At 46.1% G+C, this 13203-nt stretch overlaps 1 protein-coding gene across 4 annotated transcripts in view; it reads right to left on the minus strand.

Annotated features, from left to right (window-relative positions):
• Positions 1-1543: 1543 nt before the first annotated feature.
• Positions 1544-13203, minus strand: part of FHOD3 (formin homology 2 domain containing 3) — a 499838-nt gene continuing 488178 nt past the window's right edge. For all 4 annotated transcript variants that reach the window (XM_032152492.2, XM_032152490.2, XM_032152489.2 and 1 more), the window contains one exon: positions 1544-3569. In XM_032152492.2, the coding sequence (XP_032008383.1) occupies positions 3487-3569 (83 nt within the window). In that variant the 3' untranslated portion in view covers positions 1544-3486. The remainder of the gene's footprint in view (positions 3570-13203) is intronic.

Below are 13203 nucleotides of genomic sequence, written 5' to 3' on the forward strand. Positions count from 1 at the left end.
GCTGGCACATCTTGACTGCTCCTTGACATTTGTGGACAGGGCTCTGGGTTCACCTCTGTCCCAGCATGTCTGTCCTGCCACTGAGCTGGCAGGCATTTCTGTGGGTGAAGAAAAAAGAGAGAGGTGGCAAGAGCTGGCCCTTTACACCACTTCCGATGTTCCTCCCATGTTACTGGGCATTTTTCAAATGTTCATTTCCAAATGTTCAGTGAGGGACTCAGTTGCCGCCACCTCCTGGCTTTCAGGGCAGGCAAGGAAGCAGCAGAGATGTCTGGGCACACAGTGTGAAGGCGGCTTTGCTCAAACATGTCCTAGTTGATCAGTTACTTGTGATTGAAAACCAGCTCTGCCTTGGGGAATTATTATTGGTTTTGAAAAGTTCTCAAAAACATCATCTTCAGTCTCTAACTCTCACTCCATCTCCCCACCAAAAAAAAGAGAGAGAAAAAAAATACCCAGTGATTTCCAAACCTGTCTTCACATTAGAATCAGGGGGAAGGAGATGAGAACATCTTTTAAATGTTCCAAAGTCCAGGCCACACTTCACACCAATTAAGCCACAATCTCTGGCGGAGAGACAGAAATATCAGTAGTTCTTAAAGCATCAAGGTGAGTCTGATGTGTAGATTGGGCTGGGAACCACCACCCTATCTTATTCTCATACTGCAGTGGCACTATTCAAGATGCTGGGCCCAATAAAAGAGACCCTTTTTACTTAGCTGAAAACAAGAAATTAGTTGACCTTGCTTGCTGCTTCTGTGAACTTTTTGATCCCTAAAACAAAATTAAGATTAGGTTTATTCAATCACTTCCTTCTAAATGTGACCTTCCATTCTAAAGCAACAACTCAGCAGAATACCAAGGACCCTCAGGAGGACATTGACATATTTGTTCACTAAACAGTGTGACAAAAATGCAGCTTCCTTTTGTCTGTGCATCATTATCTCATGTCATACAAATATTCCAAATCTGCATTCAGTGCCAAGCAATAGGCGAACACTCTCACAAACTATTAAACCATAAGGGAATATTGTACCTGTTATTTAGAAGCATATGGAAAATGACTATTAATACCCTATGTATTCTTTTCAATAAGGTGATTAAACTCAACAGTCTATAATGTACAGACCCAACTCTCGCAAGTTCCAGGCTCCCCTGGGGTGTTCACATCCATCATGTACTATTTGACAAATGTCTGCTTCAACAAGCTCCCTGTCTCCGTAAGTGGGGTTAGAGCAGAGAGGGGAACACAGGCACAGAGGCCTATGGGGAAAATATATTATCTTTGGCTTTTTAAGCAATGCTACTGCACATTGTCTATAAATCACATATCCCCAGGTTCAGGAATGCAGAGTCGCAGAGGCTATTTTATTTTTTTGGAGACAGTCTCACTCTGTCACCAGGTGGAGTGCAGTGGTGTGATCCTGCAACCTCCCACTCCCTGGTTTAAACAATTCTCTTGCTTCAGCCTCCCGAGTGGCTGGGATTACAGGGATGCGCCACCACACCCAGCTAATTTTTGTATTTTTAGTAGAGACGGGGTTTCACCATGTTGGCCAGGATGGTCTTGATCTCCTGACCTTGTGATCCACCTGCCTTGGCCTCCCAAAGTGCTAGGAGTACAGGCGTCAGCCATCGCACCAGGCCTACAGAGGTTTTAAAAGTGGGACAAAGATGGAATTAGTGACCTGATGATTTTTCAACCCCTCGAAATACCTGCTGCAATGGTTTACCTTTCCCTGTTTTCAGAGACAGAGGTTCCTCATAGGGAACCATGTGACCCCAGGCCAAGGGGCTTCTGTGCAGGGTATGACCACCACCTGGGTTTCAGACCCCTCAGTATTGCTCTACAGTTGCTGAGAGCCCCTCCCGGTGCCTTCCCATCTGATCTCAGCTGTTGATGACCTGCACTTGAAAAGCATGCATAGTCATGTGCCACAGAACAGTGATTTGGTTCACTATAGACCACATATATGCCAGTGGTCCCATAAGATTATAATGGAGCTGAAAAATTCCTATCACCAGTGACATTGTAGCTGTCATAACGTCATAGTGCACTGCATTACTCACGTGTTTGTGGTGATGTGTTGTAAACAATTTATGCTACCAGATGTATAAAAGTGCACAGTAATGTCCCAGGCCTTCACATTCACTCACCACTCACCTGTCCAGAGCAGCTTCCAGTCCTGCAAGCTCCATTCATAGTAAGTGCCCTATAGAGGGGAACCTTTTATCTTTGATACTGTATTTTTACTGTACCTTTTCTACGTTTAGGTATATTTACAAACACAAATACCACTATTACAACTGCCTACAGTATTCAGTCAGTAACATGCTCTATGGATTTGTGGCTTAGGAGCAACACACTGTATCATATCGCCTAGGTACATAATAGGCTGTACCATCTAGGTCTGTGTAAGTATAGTCTATAATATCTGCACAGTGATGAAATTGCCTAACAACACAGTTCTCAGAACATATCCCCATCATTAAGTGATGCATGACTCATACTAAGCATGCGATTCTGAGGCTCTCTGTACACAAAGCTTTACATTTCCATTTGTTTTGGTGATTTAATAAATTTTTTGAGAAAACGAATTTTGACATAAGAGGCCAGTGAGTGAGTTGTGGAATAGTTCAGATTTGTAAACTGCTACTCCCATTTTTGCTTCCACATCACCATGGGGCAAAACAAACCACACAGGTAAGGTAATAGATGTTAGGTTAACAACAGCTAACACGTCCTATAAGAAGGACTTAGGCCCAATTATAAAAGGAGTCTCAAAGAGCAAACTGTTGATGTTACTCACTCTGTTAACAAAATACAGCCCAAAGGATCTGAAGGCCGTTCCAAACGAGGGTGCTTCTGAGAACATTGAGAAGAGTTTTGCCATTCTGAAGAGGCGAGCCTGTGGAACTGTTTAAGGTCCTGTTCCCAGGAGAATAAAAGTTTCTCATTATGGCATTAAACTCTATTTATTTAGTATTTGAAACATGGTGTACATTTATGTATTTGTATAAACATTTGGTACATCTAAAATCCACAACTGGTAAACAATCTGTGCTTTCTTCTGTGTACAAGTTTGGGGTTTACATCTGGATATTTTGGTGGTGTGGAGACTCAGTCTGTGAAGCTAATCAGATTGCCTCATATTACCGTAATAACTGTGACAGAAGTGATTTGCTCCTTAAAGGGGCTGTTCCTTGCCCAGAAAAGGTGTCACACTTTTGAACTAATAAACCAGGTGTCACGGAATCAAGAGAAACACAGCTGACACGATGGAGAACGTATGTGCAGGGGACTCCTGGAGATCCAAGTCAATGCGTAGCAGGAAACACAAGCCATGGGGTGACACTGGGAATTGAGCTCTCCCTTTTCAAACTGTTGGATGTTAATATCAAGTTTCCCCAACCCCACCTGGAGGGGTTTCATCCAGCAAGAGCTTGCCTTCTGCTCAGCACACTCCTGGGAGTAACCCATGAGTGTCACAGCTGCAACTCCGAGGTGCCAACCAAGCCCAGGGCTCTGGCTTCTTCTGGGGTCAGGCCACTCTTCAGGGTTCTTCGCACTGCAGTGGTGGCGCAGGTCACAGCCAAAGGGATGAAAAGAAAAGGAAGTATGAGCAGCAAGGCACAGGGCAGTCAAGACTCCAGTCCCCCCTTCTCCCCAGGGACTTCCAGAGACGCCAGAGGGTTCACACTCTGCACCTTCCTGCTCTTGCTGAAGTGCCCTGCAGTCTGTCTGCCAGGGCAAAAGTTTGGGGCTACACAGGCTGGCCTAACCACGCCACAGGTGCTGATTTGGAGGGCCGAGAGGAGTGGTGCGGGCACTTATAAAGAGGAGAGAAAGGAGGAGAGGCTCACCCTCACGAGGCTTCTGAGAAGGGGGTGGAGTGCAGAAGTACAGAGGGCAGGAGAGACTTCAGCATCTACCCAGTATGAGGAGTGTATCAGAGCTGGTAAGGTGATTCCAGAGCAGGGGAAAATGCAAGCTCCACTAACACAAATGAGGTGAGGCAACCAGTGCACAGCGAGGGATTCCACAAGACCCAAGAACCTCACAAATCCAATGGAGGACCAACAATAGCTGGGGACATGCTCAAGACCCTCAGAGCAAGTTCATGAAGCCAGGGCAAGGGGCAGCAGTGAGGACAAATCTCTCCATGAGTACTGTGGGTCTTAGCCTCAACTCACTAAAAGGCCTCTAGAGATAATAATTAAAATAACCAGTGGCTCCTCGAGGAATGGAGGCTAAGGAGCAAACTGCCAAACTTATTCTGGGTGGAATTGGTGGCTGTTTTCTATGGAACACGCAAGACTCAAGAAGGGCCAATGACCACTCTCACTGGGGCGTTGCAGTTGGCAATTGGAGGGATGCTCATATTTAACTGACTTAGAATTGGCTTGTGTTTAGCTTAGCATGATGGTATTCCCATTGTTTAGTATTTCAATTTCAACATCAAAATAAAGGCTGGATAAGGGTGAATAAGGAGGTAGCTGCCTAACCCAAGACAAGTCTTCATTTGAAAGGGTGGCTAATTACATTTTCCTTAATTTACAAATTGTATTTGAACCACTGTGTATTTCTTTAAAGGTCACACAGAGTTTGGGGTATTCATTTTCAGAAGAGAAACGTTATGGATCTGCCTTCACCCTAAATCCCAAATCAGCCAGAGTGCCTGAGATGACCAGGGCAGGCTGTTGATCAAAGTTCAGAGAAAGTAAGCTCACCTTAATGTCTCCCCATTTCCTTTGCCAACTCCCTTCATCCACTCCCCAGAGGCCAGGGCCCACCTCATGCATCTGCAGGCCACACCCCATGGTCTATGCCTTCCCATCATCCCCTAAACAAAAGCTCACTCAGCCTGTGGACAAAAGATCTGAAAGACCTATGTCCATGGCAGAATCAATGGGGACTAATATCTGTTATGAAAATAAAGGGCTCCTTCTCTTCCAGGAATCAGCACTTGGAACAGGGGTCAACATCATATCCATCAATTGCTCAACCAACAAATGATTTATTGAGAACCCATTGTGTACTCAGCATTTAACTCAAAGAATCAAAACACAGACATCAAGTATGGATTTTTAGAGAGACATGGGATATGTGGTGAGGGGTTCTCTCAAATCGTGTTACTGCAACTACTGTATTTCTAAGCCTAGCTTTGGGCCCCAAAGCCATCTATCTGTAGCTGTTCTTGCACTAGCTCCTCTTTCCCCCACCCCTGATCCCCTGGCCTCCAGACTGAATGTCTGGCTCAACAAGACAAAATGTTTGGCTCCTAAGTCTCTGCTGGAGGCAGATTACATTCAACTGAGCAACAGAATTTGTTCTATGGGGCAGCAATAAAAATACTAGTTTGTAATAACCTTTTACATTCTTTAAAAACTCCTTAGCGTGTTGTTAAAGAAAGATAATTTTAACAACAGTAAATAAGATAAAATATCTCTCTTGACAAGAAAGACCTCTTGCTGCAACTTCTTAAGCAAGATACAAAATACTTCCTAAAGAAGTCCATGCTGGCCGGGCACGGTGGCTCACACCTGTAATCCCAGCACTTTGGGAGGCTGAGGCAGGTGGATCACTTGAGGTCAGCAGCTTGAGACCAACATGGTGAAACTCTATCTCTACTAAAAATACAAAAATTAGCCAGACATGGTGGCACATGTCTGTAGTCCCAGCTACTCGGGAGGCTGAAGCAGAGAATTGCTTGAACCTGGGAGGCGGAGGTTGCGGTGAGCCGAGATCGTGCCACTGCACTCCAGCCTGGGTCGCAGCAAGGCCCCATCTCAAAAAAGAAAAAAAAGAAAAAAAAAGAAAGAAAAAAGAAGAAAGAAGGAAGGAAGGAGGAGGAGGAGGAGGAGAAGAAGAAGAAGTAGTTCATGCTGCACTAGCCGGGCATCTTAAATTTCACCAGCCACAGAAGGTGGTGTGGACATCAGTCTATGAATCTTTGTCCATTTAGGTATATATTTTGGCCGAATGACTACAGAAGACCCCACAGACATTTTACCCATGAAGGTATTTAAAGATGCTTAACACTTCTGTTTGCACATTTGCTTTAGTCCTGTAACTGCTCAGTTCAGTTGATATAAATATCAATACTCGAATAAGGGCCCTGTCACCTTACAGCTCATGTAACAATCTTTTAATAGCTTCGGACATTGGGCCAGCCTATCTGGGACAGTCTCAGGGAACAGAACTAAAGGTACCTTTATGGGCCTTGCTGCCTGACAGCACAGACAGAGCCTGTGCCCTCTCCCTTGTGGGTCTACTCATGGTTTGGATATTCCAGACCCCTGGGGATGCTGCTTCACCCTGTGGTCTTGGCTCATGTGTCCTCTGTGAGGGAAAAGCCAACATAGGCTTCATTCCCTTAGCTTGCCAGATGTATCCCTGAAAAGCGAGTATTCATGGAGAAGTCTTCCCCATTTATGAAATCCTACTTTCTGTGGACCTCCATGGCAATTTGAAAAAAAAATTCTCTTAGATATATGTTATCCCCTTGGTGTAATGAAAAATACCTTGAGAATCTGAACCCTTTCTTTGTTAGCCAAAGTTAATTCACCTTACCACTTGAAAAACCACGTGAAATGAAAGTAATCAGCTAAAATCAGTCTTGCACCCAATTCAAGTCACACGCAACAAGGGCCCCTTTGGGTGTCTGGTCAACCATCCGTCTGCTGGTCAGTTTCTTTGCCATTCATCAAACATCATGTGCGTGTGCACCCTGAGCCTCTGCGATGGGAGCCTCTGGGGAGAAAGGCAGGGGCCTGATGGGGACATAGTATAGGGAGAAACACTCAGGGCAGCAGATGGGGTCCAGACAGGGAGCTGGCTCTCAGAAAGTTTCCAGAAAGCAAAAAAAAAAAAAAAAAAAAAAACGCTGGGGACATAAGAAAAACAAGGGGGCCAGCAAACAGGTGCTGGCAGGGTATGAAATGGTACACAGCAAACTTCCACAGCAGAAACAACTCTGCCACCCAGTAGAGAGGCTTCTCCAGCACTGTGGCAAGGTCGGCTGGCTGCGGTCTGATGACACCTGGGGCTCTCCCCGCTCCTCATTACCACTTCCCACTCATGCTCCAGCTGAATCAAAGCTGCTCTCCAGCCTTTCCTATGGGACGGTCTCCCCTCAAAGCTCGTAACAGAGAACAGACTGAAAATGTTTATGCCTGTCTGCCTCGCAACTCTGCCATAGATGGCATGGGTCACTCTGAAGGCACCAGCAGCCACACTGCACCCCAGGCCCTGGTGACAGTTCTCACGGTGTCAAAGTGATGGTGGAAGAATCTGATGTGGGGTGCCTCTGCTGCCAGCATGCAGCACTAGACTGTCTGGGGACTCAGGAAACACACCCAAGTTCTTTTTCTTCCTCCCTAGAAATGAAAACATTAAAAATTCCCACAAAGGGCTCACAGGTGATTCTACTAAGCTGAGTCGCATCTGAGAACAATGGCAATGGCAGCCGCCATTTACTGAGTGTTTACATGGGTTGTTCCACTTAATTTTTATGGAAACACTATGAGATGGGAACTCTTGTTATATCTTTAATAAGTGAGCAAACCCGGACCAGAGAACCTGGTCACTGGCCCGAGGGCTCACCCTAAGTTGTAGGGAAGGGTTTGGGCCGACTTTGGATCACAGCCCACACTGGAAACAGCTGTGCCCTGCCGATGCTTGGCAGGACAGTTCCTGACCATCTTTCACATCAACAGGAAATCGACCCAACTTTACTTTCAGGTGACAGAAATCCATCTGTGCGCTTTCACCTTTGCAGCACTGACAGATGTTATTTCGGGGTTTTTGCACATAATTATCAAGTGTAATTTGAAAATCGTTTTTTGGTTTTTTAATCCCTAAGATCCCAAAGATTTTCTACGAGGTATACTGGGAGCAATGTGTCTAGGATTCTAGTTGACTAATATCAGAACTTCAAGATGCCTTAAATGTCCACGTCTTGTGGCTGGGAGGTCCCTGGCTCGGCCACTGTTCAACACCGTCCATTCACACCCTCCTTGTTCTGAGTGGAAGTAAAATGGCAGGGCCAGATGTGCTCCCTGGGACTTCCTTTTTTTCCACATAAAATCCTGTCCATTATATGCACAGGCTTCCCAAATGGAAGGATGTTCTACAAAATGACTGACCGGTACTTTTCAAAAATACCAAGGTCACAAAGTGTCCTCACAGATTAGAGGAGACTAAGCAGACATGAGGGCTAAATGCAATCTGGAATCCTGGGTAGGATTGTAGAGCAAAAATAGGACCTTCGTGGAAAAACTGGTGAAATCTGAATAAAGCCTACATTTCGGTTAATAGTACTGTACCAATCTGAATTTCCTGGTTTTGCTAAATTGTCCTATTTTTGCAACTTTTCTGTAACTCTAATATTTTTTCAGAATAAAAAGTTGAAGCAATAAAACCCAGAACAACAACAAAAAGCAGACATTCCCAAATCTAGCTGACTGAAATTCAATTTCTTGGACTCATCCCAGACACATTGAGCAAGAGTCTCGGGGAGAGGCTCAGCCACTGCATTTGAACCTTCCCTGGGTAATCAGATGTCCAGGTTTGGGGCCCCTGACTTAAATCACTGTCATCTGAGATGCAGGAAAAGGCGGGGTTTTCAGGACAGTGACAGTCTGTGGTGAAAAGGCTGAAGTCTCCTAGTTCCATCTAACCCAAGATGAAGTTCACTCAGGCTGAGACGGCACTCAGAAATACTTGTGGCATTAGGCACTTTCTGCCATCACTGGTCTGGCTGTGGCTTCCTTGGCCTTGCAGGGCCCAGCCCATGCCCTCCTCCTGTACCTGTGGCTACATTAGCATCCAGTACTCCTGAAGACCTTTTTGGTTCCTAGGCAGGAACGGAACAGAAAGCAGTTGGTTAAAATGCGAGCACCAACTGCCTCCTCCTGTGAGTCACGTTGGAGGTGGGCAAAGGGAGAGTTTGGCCCGAAAGGAAAAATAAGTTCTGCCCATTGTTTTCTGGGAGAATCTACCTAAACTAAGGATAGAAAGGAAGGGTAGCTCAGGAATCTACAGACTTAAGAGTTTTCCACAATATTTTAAGTTCTGGGCAGGACAAAACTGCCTTTCCCCTTCCCAGATTAAGTCGAGAGCATCAGCCCTCTGCCTGGGGCATCTCAACAATGCTAGCCAAGTGCTATGCTGACAATGCAGCCTTTATGTGCACAGTTGCAAGCATTCTGGGGGTAAAAAGGAGTGGTGAAGATCGGTCTGGGCTACTAATTGTAGCAGGCCAGAGTGAAGTGGACAGTGTGGTGGGGAGTGAGGTGGGTGAAAGGAGCAGACAGTTGGGTCGGGATGTGCACAGCAGACCCTAAGCACCTTCAGGCAGCAACGAATTCCCATCAGCAACTTGTCCCTTGGGCGCAGTGAGACACAGCCTGGAAGGGAAGAAAGGTGGTGGGAACCTGTCATAGATGCCTCGCTTAACCCCACAACCGCCCCGGGAAGCTGGCACTACTGCCTTCATCATACAAAAGATGACTGATACTCGGTAAGGCCAAGTCACTCATGTGAGACCCAGGCCCCATCCCTGCTGTGGGCATGTGTGCATTCCTGAGCATGGAAATGGATTCCATTTGAACTTGGCAGCAAAAATGATGAAAGACTGAAACATCCATCGGTCAGGTGCATGGCACCTCCCTGAGTACCACCATGGGAACCCTATGCCTCCCCTCAAAAAGGCTCTCAGAGGCAGGAAAGACAGGTTCTTGGATTTGTCTTTTTACGCCCCTTCATCCTTTTGAACCTGGCACTCAGGTGGACACTGTGGGGCGACTTACAGACAAGCTTCCTCTTTAATGTGTCAGTTTCCCCTGTTTGGGAGGGTGATTTGTCTAAAAATGAAACCACCAGAGAGCCATGTAATGCATCTTGCTTCTTGCATCCGCCTCTCTAACCCTGAGGCTCCCACCTGAGTCCCGACTTTCTGACTTAGCGTGTCAGTGTCCTGGCCTCCAGCCTGGCCCGGCTCTGGAGCGAGGGACGCCCTCTAAAAGGCAGTGACTCTCCACCTGGGTTTAGGGAAGAGACCTCGGTTCTCTCCTGGACTTGCTCTGTTTATCCTCTTGTCCTGTGTCTTGTGCTCATGCATAGGCACCCTCCGCTGTCTTTACAGGAGGGGCCAGTCCATCTTTAATCAGCTCTAGAAATCATTAGGTGCTACTGGAGATCCTCGGGTAGAATCTGGGGCAGGGTGGGCACCCGAGGTAAGCTGGATCAGCCATTTCACAGGCTAGAGATCACCTGGACGATTTGAAACATTTTACTCAATGTGCCCCTGATTGGCACCAGCTGGGAGAGCAGCCAACCTGAGCCATGGGAACCTGTGAATCTATTACGGGGCCCTTGGCTATCCCAGCTGACTGCAAAGTTCAGGCTTCAGTGGGACGTTCGGCATGTGTGGGCCCAGTCACCAGCATCAAACATGAAAGCAGACATTTAATTATCTCTGATCCTTGAGTGGCTTGCCTTGCAGGCCATAAATTTCAAGGTTATGGGATGGATTCTGTTTCGTTTCCTGCAAGAGCAGAACTATTATTGTCTTTAGCCAAATGAGTTATGGCCCAAATATGTTGGTTATTCATTATCCACTTGCCTCATTGCCACCATTAAACAAATCAAATACAGCACTGTTTCAGCATGAGGCCCAAACCGCTAAATTTCACATTGATTTTGCAAATTGCTTTTTCTTGTTCCTTTAACCTCTGTGAAAAGCTGGAGTTTATCATCCCTTTGTAACAGAAATCAAAGTCTAACTTCTCCCTTCTTAAATTTCTGTTGACAGTGCCATTACTAATAAATTAAGCCCATTACAGATAAACACATACATGCTGTGCTGTACTTGTTACAGTAACTGTGTCACAGGAAAAATGTGTTTGGCTAAATAAAAAGAATATATGACTGTTTTGCATAAAATTGGAATGGAAATGATACCATAGGAAATTATTTTATGTCAACCACAAAAACAGGCAAAACATCTCTCTGGCCAGATTGAAGAGGAAAATTAATTATGACTGTGTTATTGTGCCCAGTGACATTATGAGTCTAAGAATTTGGATCTCTGTAGACCAGAGGATGGGGCCACGCAGACTTGGAGGAGAAGAACATGCTCTGGGCCTCCAAGGACCAGCCAATCCAATGTCCCATGCTGTCTCCTGTCTGAGGTCCCTGACCCAAACCTTCTAACCCTCTGTTGGGGTGCCATGCACCTGACAAATGGGATGTCTCTGTCTTCACAGCCTTAGTTCAACCCTCTCCCTTGGCCCACCTCTCCACGGCTCTTCCCAGCTCCTCCCCATGGTGAGCCCTGCGATGAGGTTGCCCACACCAAAAAGACCAGGAGTTAACTGGTGCGCAGGTTCCTGCCATGTGGTGAGCTTGAAGTAGCTATTGGCCTCCTTGAATGAACTAACAGGAAGCCAATAAAGGGCAACTACTGAAGATAACCTACTTAAGACCTCAAAAAGTCTTTTGGAAGTTTCATTTCAAAAGCTATTTAAGCAGATTTCCTATCACAAAAAAATGAGCCAATGATATAGACACACCATACACAAAAGGAGAGATGCAAATGGCAATAGGCTCAACCTCCTTAGAGTGAAGGGAAATGCAAATTAAAACCACAGGAAATGTTACTTCACAGCCTGCAGATAGGCAAAAATGGAAGCACTGCCTTGGCCTAGAGCAACTGAGATGCAGCCTGGAGTGTGAGTGTGGATTAGCCTCGCCCCTTCGGAGAAGAGTTTCCACTCCTGGTCTCATGCCCCGGTGCTGTCCATCTTATTAGGAACATGAATCACCTGGGGATCTCATTAAATGCAGATTTGAATCAGTTGCTCTGGAAAGGGGGCCCATAAATCTGCAATTCCAACAAGCCTCCAGGAGACACTCATATTGTCTGAGGTCCAACTTTGAGTTGCAAGCCCCTAGCCAAGTTCTTTCACAAGTGCACCAGGAGACAGCAAAGAATTCATAGTAGCACTGAGAATATAGGAAAATATCAGAAGAAATGTAAAGGCCTTAGATATTGATGTTGGAATCTACAAACATATTCTTGAAGATGTACAAGCCAGTCTCCCTGAACGATAGTTTTCCATTTAAAAAATGAAATAAATGTAGTGGAGAGCAGAGGAAGGCATACAGTAAAGAGAGAGCCCACACCTAATGCCACTAATCCAAGGGGCAGGGACCCACACCTCAAGGCCTCACCCCTGAGGTTCTGAAGTAGTGTGTGTGGGTGCAGCCCAGATATCAGGAATTTAAACATCTCCGCAGAACATTCTAATGTGCATCCAGGGTTGAGAACCACAGCTCAAGAGCCTTGGTACTCACAGTGTGTACCAAGGGCCAGAAGCATTAACCTCATCTAGGAGCTTGTCAGAAACAGACTCTTTATCCACCCATCTTACTGAATGAGAATCCCATTCCCCGCTCCTCATCCCATCCCTATCTGCACCCCCACCCCAACCTCAAGTGTTATTTTCCTTTCTGGGGAAAAATTCTCATCAGAAACTAAAGCAGATCATAGGAAAGGAGCAGGGGACCACAGGAATGTGGGTTAGTGTTCTGTATCCTGGAAACATGTGTGTAAATGGGTCAAGCAGAACCACTGGGTCCAACATACACAGGCCACACCCTGGTCGCCTCCTGTGTGAATCTCAAGGGTGGAACAAGTTCGGGGCTCTCTGAATTTGAGTACTTACTCAACTCCCTGCCTAGCTGGACTCACGCTCCTTTCACTTTTGGGAGAAAACAGGAGGAAGCCACAGGCTTCCTTTCCTTGTCACTAACCCTTATTCCCAGAGGCAAAGCCAGTGGAGACTAAACAGACTCTAGAGTGACCCAGCGGCGGGCTAAGCACTCTTCTGAAACACTCAATGCCACAGCTCATGCAGGGAGATGTCAAAGGATCCACAGGATCCTGTTTCCCTATGGAGTGCTGTCCCTGAGAGGGGCAGACAGAGGCAACCCCACACCCACAAGTTGAGTGGGCAGGAGCAGGCAGTAGGTTCCGACCAAAAAGGAAAATCAGTCACTTTGATTTAGTTGAATCCTCTATTTGGTGGGAAAAGGAAAAAATGGTCAACCTAGGCCACGTTAAATATTTCAAGCATCCCAATTACCATCAAATCCCTTGCTACCCCTGGTTTTCGCCTTCAACATGCTTGTGCGCA

This window comes from Hylobates moloch, unplaced genomic scaffold (assembly GCF_009828535.3).
Source record: "Hylobates moloch isolate HMO894 unplaced genomic scaffold, HMol_V3 SCAFFOLD_5, whole genome shotgun sequence".
NCBI lineage: Eukaryota > Metazoa > Chordata > Mammalia > Primates > Hylobatidae > Hylobates > Hylobates moloch.